General features: G+C 47.9%; 1 protein-coding gene across 6 annotated transcripts in view; it reads right to left on the reverse strand.

Annotated features, from left to right (window-relative positions):
* ntng2a (netrin g2a) overlaps positions 1–22,736 on the reverse strand; it is a 35,889-nt gene that overhangs the window by 12,967 nt on the left and 186 nt on the right. The window contains exons 1-6 of one of the 6 annotated variants that reach the window (XM_055511540.1): positions 22,349–22,713; positions 21,447–21,783; positions 19,993–20,251; positions 19,230–19,375; positions 6,339–6,577; positions 5,979–6,151 (exon numbers count right to left, since the gene is read on the reverse strand). In XM_055511540.1, coding sequence (XP_055367515.1) covers positions 5,979–6,151; positions 6,339–6,577; positions 19,230–19,375; positions 19,993–20,251; positions 21,447–21,674 — 1,045 coding nt within the window. In that variant the 5' untranslated portion in view covers positions 21,675–21,783; positions 22,349–22,713. Of the gene's footprint in view, positions 1–5,978; positions 6,152–6,338; positions 6,578–19,229; positions 19,376–19,992; positions 20,252–21,446; positions 21,784–22,348; positions 22,722–22,736 lie in introns of those variants that run through there. The other 5 variants (XM_029160970.3, XM_055511538.1, XM_029160967.3 and 2 more) reach the window with 5 other exon arrangements.

A 22,736-nucleotide genomic window follows, 5' to 3' on the forward strand; every position in this document is an offset into this window, starting at 1 on the left:
CAATGAGCTGAATCCTTTCTGTTTTAGACTTAACTTCCATTGTAGCATTTAATACTCCTTTAATAAAAGTGACTAACTTCTTCAGATTTAACACTATCTTCCCTTCCTTCATCTGATCAAGGTTCCTCTCAGTAGATCTCCGTGCATTGCCTCTTTCTTCAGCTTGTCCTCTCTGGTTCATCATTTTCACTGCCTCCGCATAGGTGGCATATTTACTCTCCCTCCTTTAAGATTTGCTTTGATTTCCTCCATGGTGACATCAAGCGGAAATCCCCAGATTACTCCTTTACACCATTTGCTTCCGTTTCCCACATAGCTAGTGCTCACCACTTTATACTTTTCTATTTCTCTCATTTTTTCTCAACACCTTTGCCAAATGTATATTACCGACCTGATTATTCAAAACCGTTGTTAACTTAACCTTCATTGTCGCTATCGTCCTCTCCTCTGCAAACCTCAAAATGATTTTGAATTCAGCCACCCACTGGATCCCCTCTCATATTCGCCCCTTCTTTACAACTCCTTACGCTCTTTGTCCTAACACCTCCAATATCATCTCCTCTTTTCTCCTTCTTTCACTTATTTCCATACCATCTTCACTTCCAGGTACCTCAGATTCACCCAACTCTGGTGCATTTACAGCATAATCGTGCCTACCCGCTTCACTTTAAACCTTTAATAGTCCCGCAGTGGGGAAATTACTTCTCACAACAGCAGTACAGATAAGCGCTTTTCTTTCCTCCATTGGACTTTTTCATCCTAACCAGCACTTGTGGACGACTGCCAGCCGACAATCTGGCATTTATTCCTATCTCATCTGATATTTCTCGTTTTTTAGTTGATTGTAGCGTTTTCACCATCAACTGTTTGTTTTCCCACGCCCTACACCGTTTCTTCTTCCAGACAAAATCTTCTGCTTCTTTTAGCCTGGGCAACATCTTATCCCTCACCATGCCACGCCTCTGGCTTGGACCATGCCCACTCCCTCTCTCCCAGTAGACTCCTGGCAACCACACCTGTGCTTCCCTTCTGCCTCCCTCCAGTCCTTCACTTGCTGCTGGGTCACTGCCAACACGGACTTTTGATGGACACTGTCCATGGTTAGTCATGCATTGGTCGGCATATAAAACTTGCACAGGCACCTGTCTATTGTTCAGTGGCTTATTTTATTCATGCCATGTTTCTAGCTATTGTTTGTAAATGCCATGCCACTAGCACTTGTGCTAAATGCTTGCTGTATGTGGGATTTGTTGGGTTTAGTTGTGTGAGGTCTTAAACCTTACTTTGTAAAGTGCCTTGAGATAACTTTGTTGTGATTTGGCGCTATATAAATAAAATTGAATTGAATTGAATTGTTCATGCCATGCTCTAGCCACGTTTGTTCATGTACAAAAACTATAGCTGTTCGTTTTTTCTTTCTTTAAACAGACTGACTTAGAATAAACATTAAATCAACATTTTATACCTTAACAAAACTATCAGTGATTTGATGTTAAGGTTTAGTATTGTTTTAAAAACATAAAATAGATCATCTGGTTAAACTGTAACTCAATTATTGAGTTAGTATTATAGAAACACCTAAACCTGCTTTATGTGACGAGACAAAAGAGTCTATTCTAAAGCAGACAACCATAGCAGTTTTGAATAAAATGCCCTTTAGTCAAACCTTAATAAACCACATGGATATTTTATTTAAGCAGATTAATTGATTCATTTTACTGCTTACTTGCTTTTGCTACTTACTACTGTACTTATATTGATTAGCACTAAATTTACATTTACTGAACATTTTTTTCAAACAGCCAGAAATACCTAATGTTACGACCCTCCCTTTTTTGTTCTACCTGACAGTCTCTCCTGCAGAGGATTGTGGGCAGGTAGGGTCGTAATGACAATTGTAGGACACCTGTGCAGTCTGCCGAAAGGCTTTAAAGCTGGATTCTTTCACTTTCTCTTTCTCGTGGCAGGAAGCACATGGCTTGGCTGGTTTGGGTTTGGTTCTTTTTTGTTTCGCATTGGTCAACATGCATCTACCAAATCCTCATTCACCCATGCGCTGCATACACTACTGATGCTCCTGTGTTACACACTTCATGGATTCTACTGATTATTTATCTGTATCATTTAAAATAAACTATTATTCATTGCATCTTTGAACTGTGTGATCTTCCCTCCTTTTTGTCACAAACCCTGAGCCAGTTTGTGACACCTAACAACTGACAAAGTCCAGAATTTTTCAGTCTGAGGAAAGTTTCTCACGTTATTTCAACTTAATTTCAGACATGTAAAGAACCAACTCATTAGGTGGACAAAAGAGTATGTGTGAAAAACCATTCCCCAAGAAGGTCACAAGCTGTAGCAGCTACAAATGCTTCCGTTGCATAGAATCAGTTGACATGATTCAACTGTCAGACAACCTCACCTGAGTCATAGGAAGCAGATATATTTGTAACCTGTGAATTGTGAACTGCTTATGAAAAAAATCTTCAGGGATCTATCACTTTAAAGATTGCGGTCAAATCAAAACTTTTTTAACATAATGCTGTTGGGGGAATGTGTTGCCTGTCTCTAGGTCACTCTCACAGGACCAATGGCCTAGTGGTTAAGGCACAGAAGCTCCCAACTAGAGACCTCAGGTCTGATCCTGCCTCAGGTATCTTTTGTTTACCATGTGTTTAGGCTTCACATCTGGAAAGAACTGGCTGTCAATTAAATAAAGGCGTATGAGATATGAAGACCACTTAACAAGTCCCCCATGAAAGACATAGACTGTAGAAGCTCCCTGATAAACATTTCTGCTCTAGAAATAATGTAGTTGTAATGACTCATCTTTCAGACAACCTGGTTTAGGAAGTGGTCAAATGAAGTGTTCCTCGTACTCAGCTGATGTTCTCACATGATCCAGGCCTGCTTCACTAAGCCATAACAAACTCAGGCCACAACATTTTCTAGTGGAACGACAATCCAGAATAAAGGAGATCTGGCGGAACTTTCCACAGGACGGTACCGTAGGACGCTAAAGCTTCCTATTGCTTCGGACAGGCAAGATCAATATTTCTCTTCATTTCACCTGAACGCTGGTGTTTCCTCAAAGCACTGAAAAGAAGCCTTCCAAATTCACGAGTAACTTTAGGGTTTAATAACAAATGCTCTTTTTTCTTGCCCAAATTCATCACATTCTTGGGTACTAATGTTCATTCATCTGTTCATTTAAAGTGTTCATTTCTATCTGCATATATGTATATATATATATATATATCATATATATATATATATATATATATATATATGATATATATATATATATATATATATATATATATATATATATATATATATATATATATATATATATATATATATATATGCAGTCCTAGGAACAGCAAGGATACTGCGCAGAACCCTCAAGCTCCCTGGCCTCTGGTAGAGGACCCGAGCTTGGAAAGTGGATCCCTGAACAGAATCCAGTGACTATCACAGTGGCAGACATCCAACATAGAGTCTCAGGTATGAAAAACTGGACAGCACCTGGCCCTGACATGATCCACGCCTACTGGCTAAAGAAGCTCACTGCAATCCATGAGCGCCTGGCAGCACAAATGAACCAGCTGCTAAGGGATGGGACTCACCCTGAATGGCTAACCGAAGGGCGAACGATCCTGATAATGAAGGATCCCTCAAAGGGTGCAGTCCCACCCAACTACCGGCCAATAACCTGCCTCTCCACAACATGGAAGCTCATGTCAGGCATCATCGCAGCTAAGATAAGTGGGCACATGAGTCAATACATGAGCGAAGCACAGAAGGGCATTGGTAAGGATACCAGAGGAGCCAAACACCAACTCCTGGTAGACAGAACAGTCGCCCAAGACTGCAGAATGCGACACACCAACCTGTGCACAGCCTGGATCGACTACAAGAAAGCCTATGACTCAATGCCACACACATGGATCACTGAATGCTTGGAGCTGTACAACATCAACAGAACTCTAAGGGCCTTCATTGCAAACTCGATGAGGTTGTGGAGAACCACCCTTGAAGCCAATGGGAAGCCACTTGCCCAAGTATCCATCAAATGTGGCATATACCAAGGAGATGCACTGTCCCCACTGCTGTTCTGCATAGGTCTGAACCCCCTCAGCCAAATAATAATAAGACTGGCTATGGATACCGACTCCGGAACGGGGCCACCATAAGTCACCTCCTCTACATGGATGACATCAAGCTGTACGCCAAGAGTGAGCGAGACATCGACTCACTGATCCACACCACCAGGATCTACAGCTCGGACATCGGGATGTCATTCGGGCTCGAGAAATGTGGGAGGATGGTGACAAAGAGAGGCAAGGTAATCCACACAGAAGGGGTCTCACTCCCAGAAGGAAGAATAGCAGACATTGAGAACAGTTACAAGTACCTTGGAATACCACAGGCAAACGGCAACCTTGAACAGGCAACAAGGAATGCGGCAACAGCCAAATACCTCCAACGAGTAAGGCAAGTCCTAAGAAGCCAGCTCAATGGCAAGAACAAATCCCAGGCAATAAACAGCTACGCCCTGCCAGTGATCAGATACCCTGCGGGAATAATAAGGTGGCCAAAGGAAGAGATACAGACCACAGATGTTAAGACACGAAAGCTCCTCACCATGCATGGAGGGTTCCACCCCAAATCCAGCACCCTGAGACTGTACGCTAGCCGCAAGGAAGGAGGCCGAGGACTAGTGAGCGTGAGAGCCACTATCCAGGATGAAACATCCAAGATCCATAAGTACATCAAGGATAAGGCCCCGACAGATGACGTGCTGAGTGAATGTCTCAGAGAGTGGAGAACGGAGGATGAGATGCTGGAAGAGGGACCATCATGGGAGGACAAGCCCTTACACGGGATGTACCACCGGAACATAACTGAAGTGGCTGATCTCAACAAATCCTACCAATGGCATGAAAGGGCTGGGCTGAAGGACAGCACAGAGGCACTCATCCTGGCTGCACAGGAGCAGGCCCTGAGCACCAGAGCCATAGAGGCCCAGATCTACCACACCAGACAAGACCCAAGGTGTAGACTGTGCAAAGAGGCCCCTGAGACGATCCAGCACATAACTGCAGGGTGTAAGATGCTGGCAGGAACATGAGAAACTAGAGAAATACCAAGGGCTCAGAGAAGAACTGGAGAAGGCTTGGAAGGTGAAGGCCACAGTGGTGCCTGTGGTGATTGGAGCACTGGGGGCAGTGACCCCCAAATTGGAGGAATGGCTACAACAGATCCCTGGAATAACATCCGACATCTCAGTGCAGAAAAGTGCAGTCCTAGGAACAGCAAGGATACTGCGCAGAACCCTCAAGCTTCCTGGCCTCTGGTAGAGGACCCGAGCTTGGAAAGTGGATGAGACCACCCACGTGGGGTGAGAAGGGAGTTTTTTTTTTTTTTTTATTATAAAGTTTCACTCCTCACACACACACATTCACATAATTTTATCTGTTCATTGATTGCTGGTTGTTTCATGTTTACTGCTCGTTCTTTTATTAATGAACTTTTTATATATCAAAGAAAATTGTGTATTAATCATAATTATTAACTCATTAAATTGACATCTGGTGTTTGACTAGATCAAAAAAAGCTTGGTTTCATCTTTAAAAGAAACCTGGTGCCCCTATTTTGAGAATATAATATTCTGCATTAATATCAAATTATTAATTTGAATCCGCTACATGTGATTAAAATCTCCGCTGATGAGTATGAGCGACTGTGGATGCCGTGTCTGCATTTGCTTTTACTTGTGAATTTAGCCACATAATTGTGCTTAATTTTATATTGTTTTGTATGTGCAAGTATGGTATAGCCTCACTTAAGTGTACAGGTACAAATCTGATATGTACACACGGTTTTGGTTTTGCACACACAAATTTAATGCAACCCTAAATTGATCCCATAGCAGCGAGTTTACAGATGTTGGCAGTGAGTTTACAGGTACGTACAGACATTGGCAGTGCCTCTGGGCAGGGGCAGGTATGATCCGGGTCTCCAGCTCTGGGATCTAAACCCTCGGCTGCAGCGCTGACAGTCTTGACCTGTGGTGTTGTGGTCACAGTCACACTGCATTGTTGCATCTCTTTGCACACACTGAGATGCGTGCAGGTTACAATTACACCTAAGAATCACACACAAAGACAGAGGTTCCTCAGGTCTAATCTCTAGCTGCATTTTTCACTGTAGCATCCATAAACTGTGTTATGGTGACATAATTATTGTTATTATTAGTTGTTAATTTAACTTAATTAGATAACTTGTGTGTGTATATAGATTAGATGTGCTGTAGGCTGGTGTGGTTAAGTTACCTAGCAGGTACATCGATATTGGAGATGGCATAGAAGTACTTGAGCAGGTTTTCTCTCTGGACATATGTGCCGCCGAGTGCTGGGCGGAGGAGTCTCAGACGAAGATTGGTGAAAGTAAAGAAATCTCTCAGACCCTTCATGGTCTCCATCCGAGTGTACAGCACATCCATGTTGATCAGCTTAGGACCAGCGAACACTCCAAACCGAGCACGCACCTCGAACACAACGGTCTTTTCCTCCTGTGAATCAGAGGCCTTTTACTCACTCTGCATCTGTTTTGCAGGTAGACAGGCTTCACTTACAAACCCCTTTCACATGTGGCTTGAACATACCAGGGGCCTCATGTACAATGGGTACTTACGCACAAAAATTTGGCATAAGTACTTATGCAAACGCTCGGATGTATCAATAACTGTGACAGTAAAAATGTGCTTAAGCACTTTTTTACAGCTATTGTTCCGTTGACCAAGAGGTGAAACTAGGAAACTGTTAATTATGAAAACATGATCATTAATCACAGAAAAACAGTAAACAATTAATACAGATATGTGTCTGCAATTATGTATAATGTTATATATATTATATATAATTATATATTATGGTGCAAAACATGTCTTTTAATCGCCCTGTTACAGGATCTGTTGGAGCATTTAATAGAGGATCTGTTACAGGCACCCATTGACTGGACACACATTGCTATAAAAACACCGTCACAGTATGTGACATATGTCAACAAGAAAGTGACATATGTCAACAAGAAACTTTCTTATTCCATCAATGTACAAATAATCAAACAAATGCAGCTAAGCAAAATTATGACAAGGTGCCTGGTTCAACAATCCATTCACTTTAATGAACAGATGTTGGGAAAAGATTTGAAATTAAATTTTATTTATTAATTCATTATTATTGGGCATAGAAACTGTGCTCCCCCAAATATCAGTGGTTTAAGGTGGCGACTTCCTATTAGTTGCTGATCAGTGTCATGAATTTGTAACAGCCTCTATGTATTGTAGTGTAACAGTGGTAATGTCAATAAAATAATAAATAAAAAGTTGAAATGCCTTGGTTTCACACAATCCCATTAACTCTTTGTTAAGGGTTCAAGGGGTTCAGTTTGTGTTCTCACGCAGCTCATTCTGTTTTGTTGACACTTTGGTGGTTTCGCCTCATGTCCACCTTCATGTCAAACCTTTTTTATTTTTATTTTCATGACTGTACATACCCTTTAGCATTGATACCTGCACACACACACACAGTCCCACTCAGTGTACTGTGAAGACACAGACCATATTTAGATGCTGTTACGGACCCAGGCCCGTGGTCTGTCGGTGTGTGTGTGTGTTTTTGCCTTTTGTGTCTGAGTGTGTATGTGTGCTCTTGCTGGTGGGCTGGGGTGTGTATGTGCGGTTGTGGTTATAGATGGCAGGCAAGTTGTTTATTGGAGGACGGAGCGGCGGACGGACTTCCTCCATTGGTCAAGGCGGCTGAGGAAGCGATCTCCATTGACCAGACCATCAACATGGAGACAGATTAAAAGGGGCCTCAAGCTGGACAGGACTCCAGCTGTTACTGTGCCAGTGTGTTACGTATTCACACATACATACACAGTTTCTTTTCAGGCTTTGTGCCAACAATCTTGTTTTCAGCACACCGTAAGGGTGAGCTGCCATTTTGTTTGGATTTGTTTTCTCCAGTGTATTGCATAGTTAGGATTAGCGGATGTCTTTTGGTTTTGCCATTTTCTTTTGTGACAGGGCTTAGCTCGCATGGGGAACAGTAGACATCGTTTTGTTTGAAGACTTTTGGTGCAAAGTGGATTGGGCAGCAGTCGAAGGCGGGAGACTAGGCGACCTAATCCCTGGATAACCAATCTGGCTATTGGGACATGGAATGTCACGTCACTGGGGGAAAAGGAGCCTGAGCTTGTGCAGGAGGTCGAGCGGTACCCTGCCTTCTTGGGATCTCTGCAGGGAGTGTTGGAAAGCGCTCCAACTGGGGACCCCATCGTTCTTCTGGGAGATTTCAATGCCCACGTACGTAACGACAGTGATACCTGGAGAGGCGTGATTGGGAGGAACGGACTCCCTGATCTGAACTCGAATGGTGTTATGTTATTGGACTTCTGTACTTCTGTAGGTACAGTTTGGCCATAACAAACACCATGTTAGAACATAAGGGTGACCATCGGTGCACATGGCACCAGGACACCCTAGGCCGAAGGTCGATGATAGACTTTGTAGTCGTTTCACTTGACCTTCGGCCATATGTTTTGGACACTCGGGTGAAGAGAGGGGCTGAGCTGTCAATTGATCACCACCTGGTGGTGAGTAGGATCCGCTGGCAGGGAAGGAGGCTGGAAGGACTTGGCAGGCCCAAACGTATTGTAAGGGTCTGTTGGGAACGCCTGGCTGAACCCTCTGTCAGACGGACCTTTAACTCACACCTCCGGGAGAGCTTCGACCAGATTCCGAGGGAGGTTGGAGACATAGAGTCCGAGTGGACCATGTTCTCCGTCTCCATCGTCAACGCTGCCGTTCGGAGCTGTGGACGCAGGGTCTCTGGTGCCTGTCGTGGTGGTAATCCCCGATCCCGGTGGTGGACGCCGGAGGTAAGGGACGCCATCAAGCTGAAGAAGGAGTCCTACCAGGTATGGTTGACCTGTGGGACTTCTGAGGCAGCTGATGGGTACCTGCAGGTCAAGCGTGCTGCAGCCCATGCCATTGCGGAGGCAAAAACTCGGGCCTGGGAGGAGTTCAGGGAGGCCATGGAGGAGGACTATCGCTCTGCCTCAAAGAAATTCTGGCAAACTGTTTGGCGCCTCAGGAGGGGAAAGCAGTTCTTTACCAACTCTGTTTTCAGTGGAGGTGGGGAGCTGTTGACCTCAACTGGGGATGTTATTGGATGGTGGAAGGAGTACTTTGAGGATCTCCTCAACCCCTTCGACATGCCTTCTGCTGAGGAAGCAGAGGCAGGGGACTCAGAGGCGGACTCGCCCATCACCCAGGCTGAGGTCACTGAGGTAGTTAGTAAGCTCCTCGGTGGTAGAGCAGCGGGGGTGGATAAGATCCGTCGTGAGTACCTCAAGTCTCTGGATGTTGTGGGGCTGTCTTGGGTGACACGCCTCTGCAACATCGCGTGGACGAGGGGGACAGTTCCTCTGGACTGGACAACCGGGGTGGTTGTCCATCTTCACAAAAAGGGGGACAGGAGAGCGTGTTGCAACTATAGGGGGATCACACTTCTCAGCCTCCCTGGGAAAGTCTATGCTAGGATTCTGGAGAGGAGAATTCAGCCAATAGTCGAACCTCAGATACAGGAGGAACAATTTGGTTTTCGGCCTGGTCGTGGAACGCTGGACCAGCTTTATACCCTCAGCAGGGTGCTTGAGGGGTTTGTGGGAGTTTGCCCAACCAGTCTACATGCACTTTGTGGATCTAGAGAAGGCATTCGACCGCGTCCCTTGTGACATCCTGTGGAGGGTGCTCCGGGAGTATGGAGTCCAGGGCTCTTTGCTAAGGGCTGTTTGGTCTCTGTACAACCGGAGCAGGAGCTTGGTTTGCATTGCCGGCAGTAAGTCAGACCTGCTCCTAGTGCATGTTGGACTCCGGCAGGGCTGCCCTTTGTCACCGGTTCTGTTCATTATTTTTATGGACAGAATTTCTAGGCGCAGCCAGGGGCCGGAGGGGGTCTGGTTTAGGGACCACAGGATAGCATCTCTGCTTTTTGCAGATGATATTGTCCTGTTGGCTTCATCGGGCCAGGACCTCCAGCGTGCGCTGGTGCGGTTTGCAGCTGAGCGTGAAGCGGCTGGGATGACAATCAGTTCCTCCGAATCTAAAGGCCATGGTTCTTGACCGGAAAAAGGTGGTTTGCTCTCTCCAGGTTGGAGGAGAGCTACTGCCCCAAGTGGAGGAGTTTAAGTATCTTGGGGTCTTGTTCACGAGTGAGGGAAGGAAGGAGCGTGAATCGGTGTATTGGTCCGTCGTGGTGGAGAGGGAGCTGAGCCAAAAGGCAAAGCTCTCAATATACCGGTCAATCTACGTTCCTACCCTCACCTTTGGAAAATTCATGAGCTTTGGGTCATGACCGAAAGGCCAAGGTCACGGATACAAGCAGCTGAATTTAGCTTCCTCCGCAGGGTGGCTGGGCGCTCCCTTAGAGATTAGGTGAGGAGCTCTGTCACCTGGGAGGAGCTCGGAGTAGAGTCGCTGCTCCTCCACATCGAGAGGAGCCAGTTGAGGTAGCTTCGGCATCTGGTTCGGATGCCTCCTGGACGCCTCCCTGGGGAGGTGTTCCAGGCATGTCCCACCGGTAGGAGGCCCAGAGGAAGACCCAGGACTCGCTGGAGAGACTATGTCTCTCGGCTGGCCTGGGAACGTCTTGGGGTCCCACCGGAAGAGCTGGAGGAAGTGTCCAGGGAGAGGGAAGTCTGGAACTCTCTGCTCAGACTGCTGCCCCCGCGACCCGGCCCCGGATAAGCGGATGAACATGGATGGATGGACTTTTGTGGTTTTTCGTTCTTTCTTTCATTACACTGTAAATACACTTTGTCTCTCACAGGTTGTTTGGTTATGTGTAAATAAATAGTGTATGGGAAGTTGCTTGTCACAGCTTTTGTTTGGGTTTTGGATTCGGATGTTGATTCGGATGTACAAAAGAAATTTGTTAATTTGTGCTTAGTAGAGGTTAATACATTTGGGGCCTTACGTACAACTTGACTCGACTTGTGTAGATTTCCTGCTAAACTTGGCATAAGTTCCAATCCAGAAAATGGCATAGATATATATGTATCAACCTCTACTAAGAACAAATCTACGCATGTTTCCTTCGTACATCCCAATCAATGTGGAATTGAGTGCAGATGATTGGCTCAGTACACCGACCGCATTACTGCAGCCCTTGGACTTGCAGCAGAGAGCCCAGAGCCAAGGTCTGGCAGAGCCAAATGTCGGATGCATTATGTCTCTGCGTCGATAGAAGCACAACTGCTGCAATGAATCTTGCGCTGCCGGTCTCTCTTGGATGAAGTTATGGATTGTACTGCTGACTGTGTGTATACAGTATGCTGTAATCAGTAATGAGACTTTCAGCTGTTTCCCCACTTTTGTGGTATTCTTTCAGCTGTTAAATGAATAGTTCACCGCTGAAAAGCAAGTTGTGTCATCAAATTTGGACATTTTAGTAGGCAAAATGTGCAAAAGCATTTACTATTGGTAATCTGTGTCTAGAGAAAACAGGGGAAAAAAACGACAGTATTATATGTTGCGGCTAAAAAATTGTCAAATCCTACGACACACAGAATGCATTGTGCTAAGACAAACTTCCCAACCTTCAGTGATTGGAACGTACCTAATCCTGCGGGGCGTGTTACTCCTCTGGTTCACAAAAAACATTCGGACTGTAACAACTGCCCCTTTGCACCGCTTGAGGTGCTGTTTTGAATTCTCCACATTCTTAGTTTGGTTTTCCTGGGAATGTCATTTCCTGTCTGTGCTGTGTAATTAGTTTGATGCCATCCACCTGTGTTTATTAATATTTAAGCCCTGCTTCTGTTTGCAGTGAATGCTGGTGTGCATTGGCTGTAAGCTAGGAAGCTGCACCTACTGTTACTGAGTGTCTTACAGAGGAGTTTTGAGAAAGTGGAGTCTTTGTTCATTTTTTGATACACAAACCTCCTTGTGTATCTGTGTTTTGAGATTTAGTTTAGCCTGAAGCGCTCAGTGCTGTTTAGTTCATTTAGAGTTGTCCTGTGCCTTTTTTCTCTGTTCATGTTTAGGATTTTGCCCATTGAATATGGAGCGTTTTTATTTTATAAGTAACGTGTTTAGTCTTACCCTGCATTGCAGTTATTTTTAGTTCTCATATTTTGTTAGAGCTTTAGTCCTGCCAGGCAGTGAATTTGTGTTTATTTTTTACCTGTGTTAATTTATTAGCAACCCTCTGCTTGCAGTGAGTTTATCTTTGTATTGAATAAATCATTTCATGTTAACTTTACTTCTGTGTATTGGGCCGTGCAATTGGGGTCTTTGCTTTTCCTCTTTTTCCCTGCGACTTGGTCAGCAGATGTGGCCAGGGAAGCGTATAGATTTAGTGCTAAACCGAGTGATTTTAGTAGTACAACATGGTCGCAGCTGTGTGTGAGTTGCATGTTTGGCCGTAGCACGGTAGATTCCCCGCCAGTTCGGAACCAAGGGGGGGAGTTTGTAACAGGTACATTGCTTTACGTTTTTACCAAACGGTTATATTTTGAATATATTTTTAAAAATTTGAATAAAGACATTGTTTCTAAGTCATTTAGCAGCCTTCTATTTTGAATCAAAGCAAGGTTTTTGGAAAGTCACAGATTCTTCATTTAGTCAAAACCCTCTTCTTTTATTCATCTGTGGTTAGTGGCTGGCAAAAAAAAATGGTTGTCACTTTCAAGAGTCTCTGTGACGGTACGCGGCCAGCTGATACTGCCAGACAGATTAACGCTATAATGCATTAGCAATTCAATTCAATTTAATGATGATTAAATTGAACGTAATAGCTAGCATGCTTTGGTTTGAACCCTTGCTTATGTGTGTTGTATAAAGTATCACAGCGATAGACCCATACATGGGTCGCAAACTAGCCCAGAGCTGGCTATAATGATAACTACATGCTAACGGTTTATTGTATCATATCTTCGTCTGTGTTTGATGTACATGAAGTACACTTATATAGTGTTGTAGCCTTCACTTTGCTGTTTAATTTGATTTAAGGCATGTCTATATTCATGCATTTTGTTTATCCTGTAAAAAACACTTCCCCCCCGCACGGGGTAATAGGGTGGATGTGGTTTTAGGAAAGTTTTTCCATAATGCCGTGTTGGTTATCACAGATGCAGTATGAGTATTCTCAGTTAAAAGTACATAATTTCAGTCAGTGCAGTCAATGAATTCAAATTCTGTCAAATTGTAATTAAAGGCTTGTTGTGTGTGGGATTTGTTGGGTTTAGTTGTGTAAGTTCTCGAACGTTACCTTGTAAAGTTTGTTGAGATAACCATGTTGTGATTTGGTGCTATATAAACAAAATTGAAATAAATTGAAAATTGAAATGGAAACACCAACTGACCTAATGATTAAATGCATTTGAGAACCTTATCACTAAGGGGTGATGGTCCCAAAGCCAGACCAGTTGAGAATCACTGCTCTAGATGACACAATGTAGCTTCAGCTTTCACTGTAGGAACCTTGTGGACATCTTTGACCAATTTCATTCTTTTACATCATGTCAAAGAAATTCTTACTGCTTCCATTTGAGGAATATTATTGTTACTGTCACGGACTCAAGGTAGCGGACCCACACGCACAGCGGAGACAAGACTGGGTGATAACGCAGTTTACTAGTTTGTGGTCAGGCAGGCGAAGGTCAGTACACAGAGCAGGCAGGTACAGTACAGGCAGGGTTAGACAAGCGGTAATCACAAGGCAGGCTAGGGTCAACTCACGGCAAGGCAGGGTCGTAGACGAGACAAGAATCAGGGTCAGGAGAAGCGGGGTCATACACTGGCGTCACAATCATGGATTCAAATGCTGGATTGCTGAGTAATACACGTAGTAACATAAAGAGACAATCTGGCAAGGTGCTGGGCTTAGAGGTGGTGCTTAAATACTAATGAGAACACAGGTGCGTAATGATTGATAGAATACAGCTGGGGATATCACGTGACTGCAAAGTAAAGCTAAAACAAAAGTGACAAGACAAAACCGGAAGTATAAGAAAATAAAACAGGGAGTGAGTCCAGGCTGTGACAGAACTCCCCCCTCACGGGCGAATTCCCAGGCGCCCCAAAACGCGCAAGGCAGACAAGCAGGGTGGGCGGAGGGAGGACAGGAGGCGGGCCAAAACAAAACACAAGGCACGAATAACAGAAAACAGAACCGAGTCCATGAGTGTGAAGTCCATGATGGATGATAACAAAGTCCAGAAACCTCCTCACGGAGGGTGGATGCGAGGAGAGACTCGGCCGCGCAGCCGCCAGGCCGAGACGGCACATCTTGTGCCCGAGGGCAAGGTTGGAGTCCTAGGAGGCCGGCGTCGGAACAAGACGCCTTCAGTGGCCAAACACATGCGCCGGTGCTCTCCCGACCGGGGGTGCTCCAGGGAACTGAGAAGGCGCGGCGGTCGGCAATGGCAGAGACCGCGCCATCGTCGGGGCAGGAAACAGCGACCTCCCGGTAGGTGGTCGCCTCCGGAACCGGCCAGCCGAGGTGGCCGACGACGCAGGAGGCAGCGCCACCCCTGCCACAGGATTCGCCAAGGACCTGGCCCTCCGTCGGGCAGGTGAGGCGAGAGCCGGCGGGAAGCCGGGAACGGCGACGGGGACAGACGTGGAGACGAGGCTGGGCCCAGAGACGAGGACAGACGTGGAGGCGAGGCTGGGACCAGAGACGAGGACAGACGTGGAGACGAGGCTGGGACCAGAGACAAGGACAGACGTGGAGGCGAGGCTGGGACCAGAGACGAGGACAGACGTGGAGACGAGGCTGGGACCTGAGACGAGGACAGACGTGGAGACATGGCCGGAGCCGGGCCACCAGGAACCGAGGACCGACGTGGAGACGAGGCTGGGACCAGAGGCGAAGACGGACGTGGAGACGAGGCAGGAGCCAGAGGCGAAGACAGACATGGAGACGAGGCAGGAGCCAGAGACGAAGACAGACGTGGAGACGAGGCAGGAACCAGAGGCGAAGACAGACGTGGAGACGTGGCCGGAGCCGGACCCCCAGGAACTGATGCAGACGTGGCCGGCACCGGGCCTCCAGGAGCTGAGACGAGCGAGTCTGGGGCCGGACCCCCAGGAGCAGAGACGAGCGTGGCCGGGACCGGACCCCCAGGAGCAGAGACGAGCGTGGCCGGGACCGGACCACCAGGAGCAGAGACAAGCGTGGCCGGGACCGGACCGCCAGGAGCAGAGACGAGCGTGGCCGGGACAGGACCGCCCGGAGCTGAGGCAGATGCGATCGTGCCAGATCAACCGGGATCGCTGCAAACGTGGCCGGCGCTGGACCACCAGGAGCTGCACCTGCACACATTGGCTCAAAAAACACAGGGACCAGGAGCGGGCCAACCACCTCCTCCGGGAGGGCGGCAGGAGACGGAGCTGGACCGACCTCCTCCGGGAGGTCGGCAGGAGACGGAGCTGGACCGACCTCCTCCGGGAGGTCGGCAGGAGACGGAGCTGGACCGACCTCCTCCGGGAGGTCGGCAGGGGCTGCAACAGGTGCTGCGGCGGGAGCGACCCCCACCTGGGAATCGTCGGGAACTGCGGCCTCCGAGGGGCCGACAGGGGCAGGAACTAGAACGGCGTCCTCCTCAGAGGAGCCGACAGGGACTAGAACGGCGTCCTCCTCAGAGGAGCCGACAGGGACTAGAACTAGAACGGCCGCTACTTGGCCGACAAGGACAGGAACGGCCTCAACATGGCCGACAGGGACAGGAACGGCCTCAACATGGCCGACAGGGACAGGAACGGCCTCAACATGGCCGACAGGGACAGGAACGGCCTCAACATGGCCGACAGGGACAGGAACGGCCTCAACATGGCCGACAGGGACAGGAACGGCCTCAACATGGCCGACAGGAACAGGAACAGGAACGGCCTCAACATGGCCGACAGGAACAGGAACAGGAACGGCCTCAACATGGCCGACAGGAACAGGAACAGGAACGGCCTCAATATGGCCGACAGGAACAGGAACAGGAACGGCCTCAATATGGCCGACAGGAACAGGAACTGAGGCCTGGTGTGACTGGCCAGGGGTGCCTGCTAGCTGGCGTAAAGATGGAGCTTGAACTTGGCGTGGCGGAGCCGAGGCTTGAGCTTGAGCAGGCTGAGCTGAGGCTTGAGCTGCTGCAGGCTGAGCTGCGGCTTGAGCTGCTGTAGGCTGAGCTGAGGCTTGAGCTGCTGCAGGCTGAGCTGAGGCTTGAGCTGCTGCAGGCTGAGCTGAGGCTTGAGCTGCTGCAGGCTGAGCTGAGGCTTGAGCTTGGCATGGCTGAGGTGAGGCGTGAGCTGGAGCTGGAGCTTGGCGTGGCTGAGGTGAGGCGTGAGCTGGAGCTGGAGCTTGGCGTGGCTGAGGTGAGGCGTGAGCTGGAGCTGGAGCTTGGCGTGGCTGAGGTGAGGCGTGAGCTGGAGCTGGAGCTTGGCGTGGCTGAGGTGAGGCGTGAGCTGGAGCTGGAGCTTGGCGTGGCTGAGGTGAGGCGTGAGCTGGAGCTGGAGCTTGGCGTGGCTGAGGTGAGGCGTGAGCTGGAGCTGGAGCTTGGCATGGCTGAGGTGAGGCGTGAGCTGGAGCTTGGCATGGCTGAGGTGAGGCTAGGGCGGGAGTTGCTGCAGCCAGTGATGCAGCCAGGGACGCTGGGGCCAGTGATGCAGCCAGGGACGCTGGGGCCAGTGATGCAGCCAGGGACGCTGGGGCCAGTGATGCAGCCAGGGACGCTGGGGCCAGTGATGCAGCCAGGGACGCTGGGGCCAGTGATGCAGCCAGGGACGCTGGGGCCAGTGATGCAGCCAGGGACGCTGGGGCCAGTGATGCAGCCAGGGACGCTGGGGCCAGTGATGCAGCCAGGGACGCTGGGGCCAGTGATGCAGCCAGGGACGCTGGGGCCAATGATGCAGCCAGAGACGCTGGGGCCAGGGATGCAGCCAGAGACGCTGGGGCCAGGGATGCAGGCTTAGAGACGCTGGGGCCAGGGATGCAGGCTTAGACGCTGGGGCCAGGGGTGCAGGCTTAGACGCTGGGGCCAGGGGTGCAGGCTTAGACGCTGGGGCCAGGGGTGCAGGCTTAGACGCTGGGGCCAGGGGTGCAGGCTTAGACGCTGGGGCCAGGGGTGCAGGCTTAGACGCTGGGGCCAGGGGTGCAGGCTTAGATGCAGGAAGGGGTGCAGGCTCTGATGCAGGAAGGGGTGCAGGCTCTGATGCAGGAAGGGGTGCAGGCTCAATGAAACCCAGGGCCTCGCGCAGCACAGGCTTCCGGGCGATGAGCAGGGCGGCTTCACGGAAGCGACGCTCCTTGATTACCGGGTCGGTCTCTGCCTCGGCGGAGTTCAGACAGTGCGCAAACAGGAACAGGACTGGAGGGGTGCATTGGGCACGGATCCGTTGGAGGATGCTGTCCGGGATGCCTGCGATGGAGGTGGGTATGTCGTCCGATGGGGCGAGAGTGCCCTCTGCTGGCGAAGGAGGCAGTCTGATTTCCGTGACCGAGTCTTCTGGAGCCTGGACAGAGGAAACCGGCTGTCGTCGACGCCGTCTGGACCTCCGACGGCTAGCTGTGGGCTTCTCAACTGCCAGGGCTGAAGCAGGGGCTGGGGCCACGGTACGGGCGGAATTGGACTTGGGAACTATGGCGGTAACGTGGGCATGGACTGGGACCGATGAGCTGGTGTCTGGAACGGGAGCTGGATCTGCCTGAACGGCAACAGGGGAGTGAGTTTGACTCGACTGAGCGGCGACAGGAACGTGAGCTGGGTTCGACTGAGCAGCGACAGGAACGTGAGCTTGGTTCGACTGAGCAGCGACAGGAATGTGAGCTTGGCTTGACTGAGCGACGACAGGAACGTGAGCTTGGCTTGACTGAGCGACGACAGGAACGTGAGCTTGGCTTGACTGAGCGACGACAGGAACGTGAGCTTGGCTTGACTGAGTGACGACAGGAACGTGAGCTTGGCTTGACTGAGCGACGACAGGAACGTGAGCTTGACTCGACTGAGCAGCGACAGGAGCGCTTTCCGGTGCAGCAGGAACAGCTGATGAGACGCTGGCGGGCGCCGCGCGCAGAGCGCGTGCCAAATCCTTCCGCATTGCCTGGAGTTTCTCAAAAAGCGTCTGCACTCCCGGGTAGTCAAGCCACCAAAATTCCTCCTCCAGGATAGCGATCACCTGTTTTATTACGCGGAGCTGCGCCTTCAGACTGGGGGCTTCCGCGTAATTCCTCGCGAGCTCCCCGAAGCACCAGCGGAGGTCCTCCGGCAGACTCGAGCAGGTAAACACCATAGCGACTCTGCGTTGTCTGAGTACACAAAACAAAATCCCTTGCAGCCCTTAAACCGATGCAAGACGCCGGCTGGGTCCGAGTGTGGCCAGATTGTACTGTCACGGACTCAAGGTAGCGGACCCACACGCACAGCGGAGACATGACTGGGTGATAACGCAGTTTACTAGTTCGTGGTCAGGCAGGCGAAGGTCAGTACACAGAGCAGGCAGGTACAGTACAGGCAGGGTTAGACAAGCGGTAATCACAAGGCAGGCTAGGGTCAACTCACGGCAAGGCAGGGTCGTAGACGAGACAAGAATCAGGGTCAGGAGAAGCGGGGTCATACACTGGCGTCACAATCATGGATTCAAATGCTGGATTGCTGAGTAATACACGTAGTAACATAAAGAGACAATCTGGCAAGGTGCTGGGCTTAGAGGTGGTGCTTAAATACTAATGAGAACACAGGTGCGTAATGATTGATAGAATACAGCTGGGGATATCACGTGACTGCAAAGTAAAGCTAAAACAAAAGTGACAAGACAAAACCGGAAGTATAAGAAAATAAAACAGGAAGTGAGTCCAGGCTGTGACAGTTACGAGCCTCGGTGTGAACAGCTCTTTATTTTCTTATTCACCTGAACAGAGTGACAACATGTCTCAAAACAGTCTTTAGTCAACTACTTAATCTCCCACCTCTTTTTCCCAGGTCCCCCTCTCTATCCCCCTGGAAGCACACCTGACGTCACGCAACTATATACACTTCAAAATAAAAGGGCCACATAACACATAACAGGACCTGGAACAGTCAAACGCCAACCAAACTACATGCCCCCCCTGGATCGCTACATTATGTTATCTCTTCCCCAGTGTGACCATCATGTTGCTCACCTTGGCTCCAACCCAGCGGGAGTATTGCTCAGTGCAGATTACCCGGGTCAGGTTGGACGGAGCTAAATCAGAGACACGCTTAGGTGACATGCCAAAGGTCTCCAGACAGTCATCAGAGTAGAACTGGTATGGCTGCCACGTCACACCTAAAACACACCTTTCATTATTAACCCGCTTCTCCTCATTTTACTCTAAAAGGTGACATTGTGCCTGCAGACAGATGTTAGGAAACATTCCCTAACACTAATATTGCCTTAGGCATTCTGAAGTGTTCATTTCACGTGTATTATTACTATATACTGCATGCATTCTATTTATACATAGTACAATTGTAATCTCTGCTTGAGATTTTATAACTTGTACGTATATGAACTGCTGGATTTCTCTAGCATCCATTTGAAGTTCTAGTGCTTAGTCACTTCCAAGAAAAGACGTGACAGAATGAGGCTGACATAATTGTGTTTTAGGTGAAAGCAGATCAGTGATAGTAGATAGATAGATAGATAGTCTTACTGCCCTGTACCTGCCCTGGGGCTTCACTTACTGCTGGCAACCTGAAGTAAGTAATTTTGTCTAATGTGAGTCATCAAGGATTTTTATTATTACTCTACTGTCCATATTGTTGCTGCTGTTGCATCTTCAGAATAGGATCTACCTCTTTCTGGCTGAAGGTTGCTGACATTGACTCATTAACTCAGATTGGAAACTAAAATCAGAGGTTTATTTAGACACTAAGGATGAGATTTGGAATTTGAACAATCACCTTTGTCCAACGACTTCTCCAGCACCATGCTTGTTGGTCGACCATACTCAAAGGTAACAATGATGTCATCAACCACCTCCAAACTCTTGTTCCAAGACAAAGTGATGTTGGCCAGTAATGGCTCAGGATAACGGGACCAGGTGACTGTCTGCCAGTAGGTGATAAGCCCACCCCTCTCCTTGTCTCCCATCATCTGAGGAGGGTGAGACAGGTCAGGGCTGGATGCATCACACTCATCACTGCACAAGTAGGGGTTCTCCTGAGAAAACATTAAATCAATTGTGTATTACATGATGCAGAAGAAATATGACTCGGACAGAATCCACTTCACGGGTTGATTGTTCGAGTTTGTTCCTACTAGGAAAACAGTCAAAGAACGTTTCGCGTGTGCTCCAAGAGCATTCTGGTCCTCATTTACTTTTCCTACCTAAAAAACTAAATCTATATTACCATATTGCACATCTAAGCAGATGAGCATCTTGGTTCTGAACAGGTAATGAACCATGAATCTTAGCAGCTAATTGACAGTGCTCAGTGAGTTGACACAGATCCAGAGTCAAGCTGACGGCTTCATTTGTGTGTGTCAGTAACATATGCTGTGTGTGACTGATTAACACTAAACTTAATCTGATCACTGAGTTAATCCGTGAGCTTCAGCTGCTGCTGCCAACTGTCACAGAGCAGGGTCAAACCAATCATCACTGACTATCTGCCTCTTCGGGGGTTAAACTGGGAGATGAGTTGCTTCATTTACCTCTCTGTAAATATTGGTTTATCATCGGCCTTGTCATTAATTTATGTTTAATTTCTTTTTTGCATTTATTAATAATGCAGAGACTGAGTTTCCCAGAGGGTCAATTAGAGCGACAGCAGGAGATAGTTCTGGGGGGGGGGGTGGTCAGGGGTCTCTGTGGCTTTAAAGTGAATTTTTAACATCCTGACCCCTCTCAATAAGTAATTGGGATTATGTTTTTATTCTATAACAGTTTTGTTTTTAAGGTTGAATCAGTGATGTTTGAACACTCACTGTTTGTGGGTTTGAGATGGACAACATTGGAACCAACAGACTCACATGCAACATTCTACCAGAAGAAACTAGCTTCCTTTTTGTTTGGGTTGTCCTGGTCAGTGCAGGGTCCTACTTACATGCCTGCCTCAGTGTGCATCAGGGGAGTGTACGCAAGAGAGATCATCTCGACTTGACATCCCTTGTCCATATTTACAGTTCTTGTCCCCCACTACAGGGATCTCAAACACAGCTTTAAAGCTCACTAGTTCCACAATAGTAAAACAAACTCCTGACTTAGCAGCTTCCCTACAATTGTTGAAGAATCTTCCTTTACTAACTTTTCTCGTATCAAGTACCTGACACATCTCCAATTTCAGCTTCTGTCCCTGACTCTGGAAGTGTAATGGCTAAACGTAAACGTACACATGTCTATGGTGCCACTGACCAGCGTACAGAATCTTTCGGGAGGGTTTCCACAAGTGATCCCGGGTGGGTCTACTTTGATCTGCATCATCTCCTTCATGTTTGTGGCTGCTGGCTGACAGGCGTAGAACTCCCAACCTGGTCCCCCATCCGAAGCGCGCAGAGAGCGACACACATCAAAGCCAGCACCAGTCTGAGTCCTTCCCAACACTGGCAGCAGGACAAGGATGGGTATGACGGACAAGTACATGATGAATGGACAATTCTTCAGAAGGTCTGCAGGACCCTCATCACATGTGATTGTTATGGATCCTGAGTTCTTGTGGTTACCATTGTCCAATCACCTGAAGATGTTCAGCCTGCAAACAGTAACAAAAACCATGAGAGATTCATAGACCTTCTTCGGGTCCCAGACTGGTGGAGAACTCAGTTCCAGACTAGTTTCTCGTGCATATCTCAGCAGAGAACAATAAGTCACTTTGACAATGAACTATCAAAGACCTTCTTTCTAACATTTCTCAGCATCGGGCTATTCTGAAGCTTTCAGTCACACCAGATGAACAGCTATAATAAATTTTCAGTCTCTGGAGAAATAATGGCAGGTTTAAAAATGAAATTCCTTGTTTGTTTGTCCCTGAGATTAAACAGAAGCTCTGAGGACAAAGTGTCTTCTTTATTAAAATGTTTCTTGTCTGATCGACATCCAACAAGGACCAAATAAGATCAGTCAGTGGCAGTTAAAGCTGCTATGTCTGAACGTGCTGCCTGTGTTTACAACATTTGTTCCTTTTCAGTGGTTCTGTAGATCACTTGCTTCTGTCATTATTTGTCTGTCTCCTTACTTTATACCTGTCTGTCACTCTGTTACTTCTCTGTCTTTCTAGACCTGTCTGCCTCTGTTACTCCTCTATCTGTGTTACTTACCTGTCGGTCTTTCTGGATAAGCAGATTAAACAGACGATACAACATCCATCCTCCTCTCTTCTTTTCTTTGTATTACTGTCTTTTTTTCTCCTGATTTTCTTCGCTTCTCTTCTGTCCTGGCTTCTACTCCTCCTCCTTTATCTGTCCCACTAATCCCCTCCTCCCCCTCTCTCTAATATAAACTGTACCTCTCTTGCTCTCAAATAAAAACTGTCTTGCTCTCTCACTCTCTCTTCTATAGAAGTATTTAAAGTCAACTGAAGTTAAAACAACAAAATAACCTAATAGTGAATATAAATAAAATTTCAAAAATGTGTTAAATTAAAAAAAACTTTTTAAGATGTAGAGAAATTAAAATCTAAGGAAACAATTGATCATAAACAATAGA

This window comes from Betta splendens, chromosome 9 (genome assembly GCF_900634795.4).
Source record: "Betta splendens chromosome 9, fBetSpl5.4, whole genome shotgun sequence".
Classification (NCBI taxonomy): Eukaryota; Metazoa; Chordata; class Actinopteri; order Anabantiformes; family Osphronemidae; genus Betta; species Betta splendens.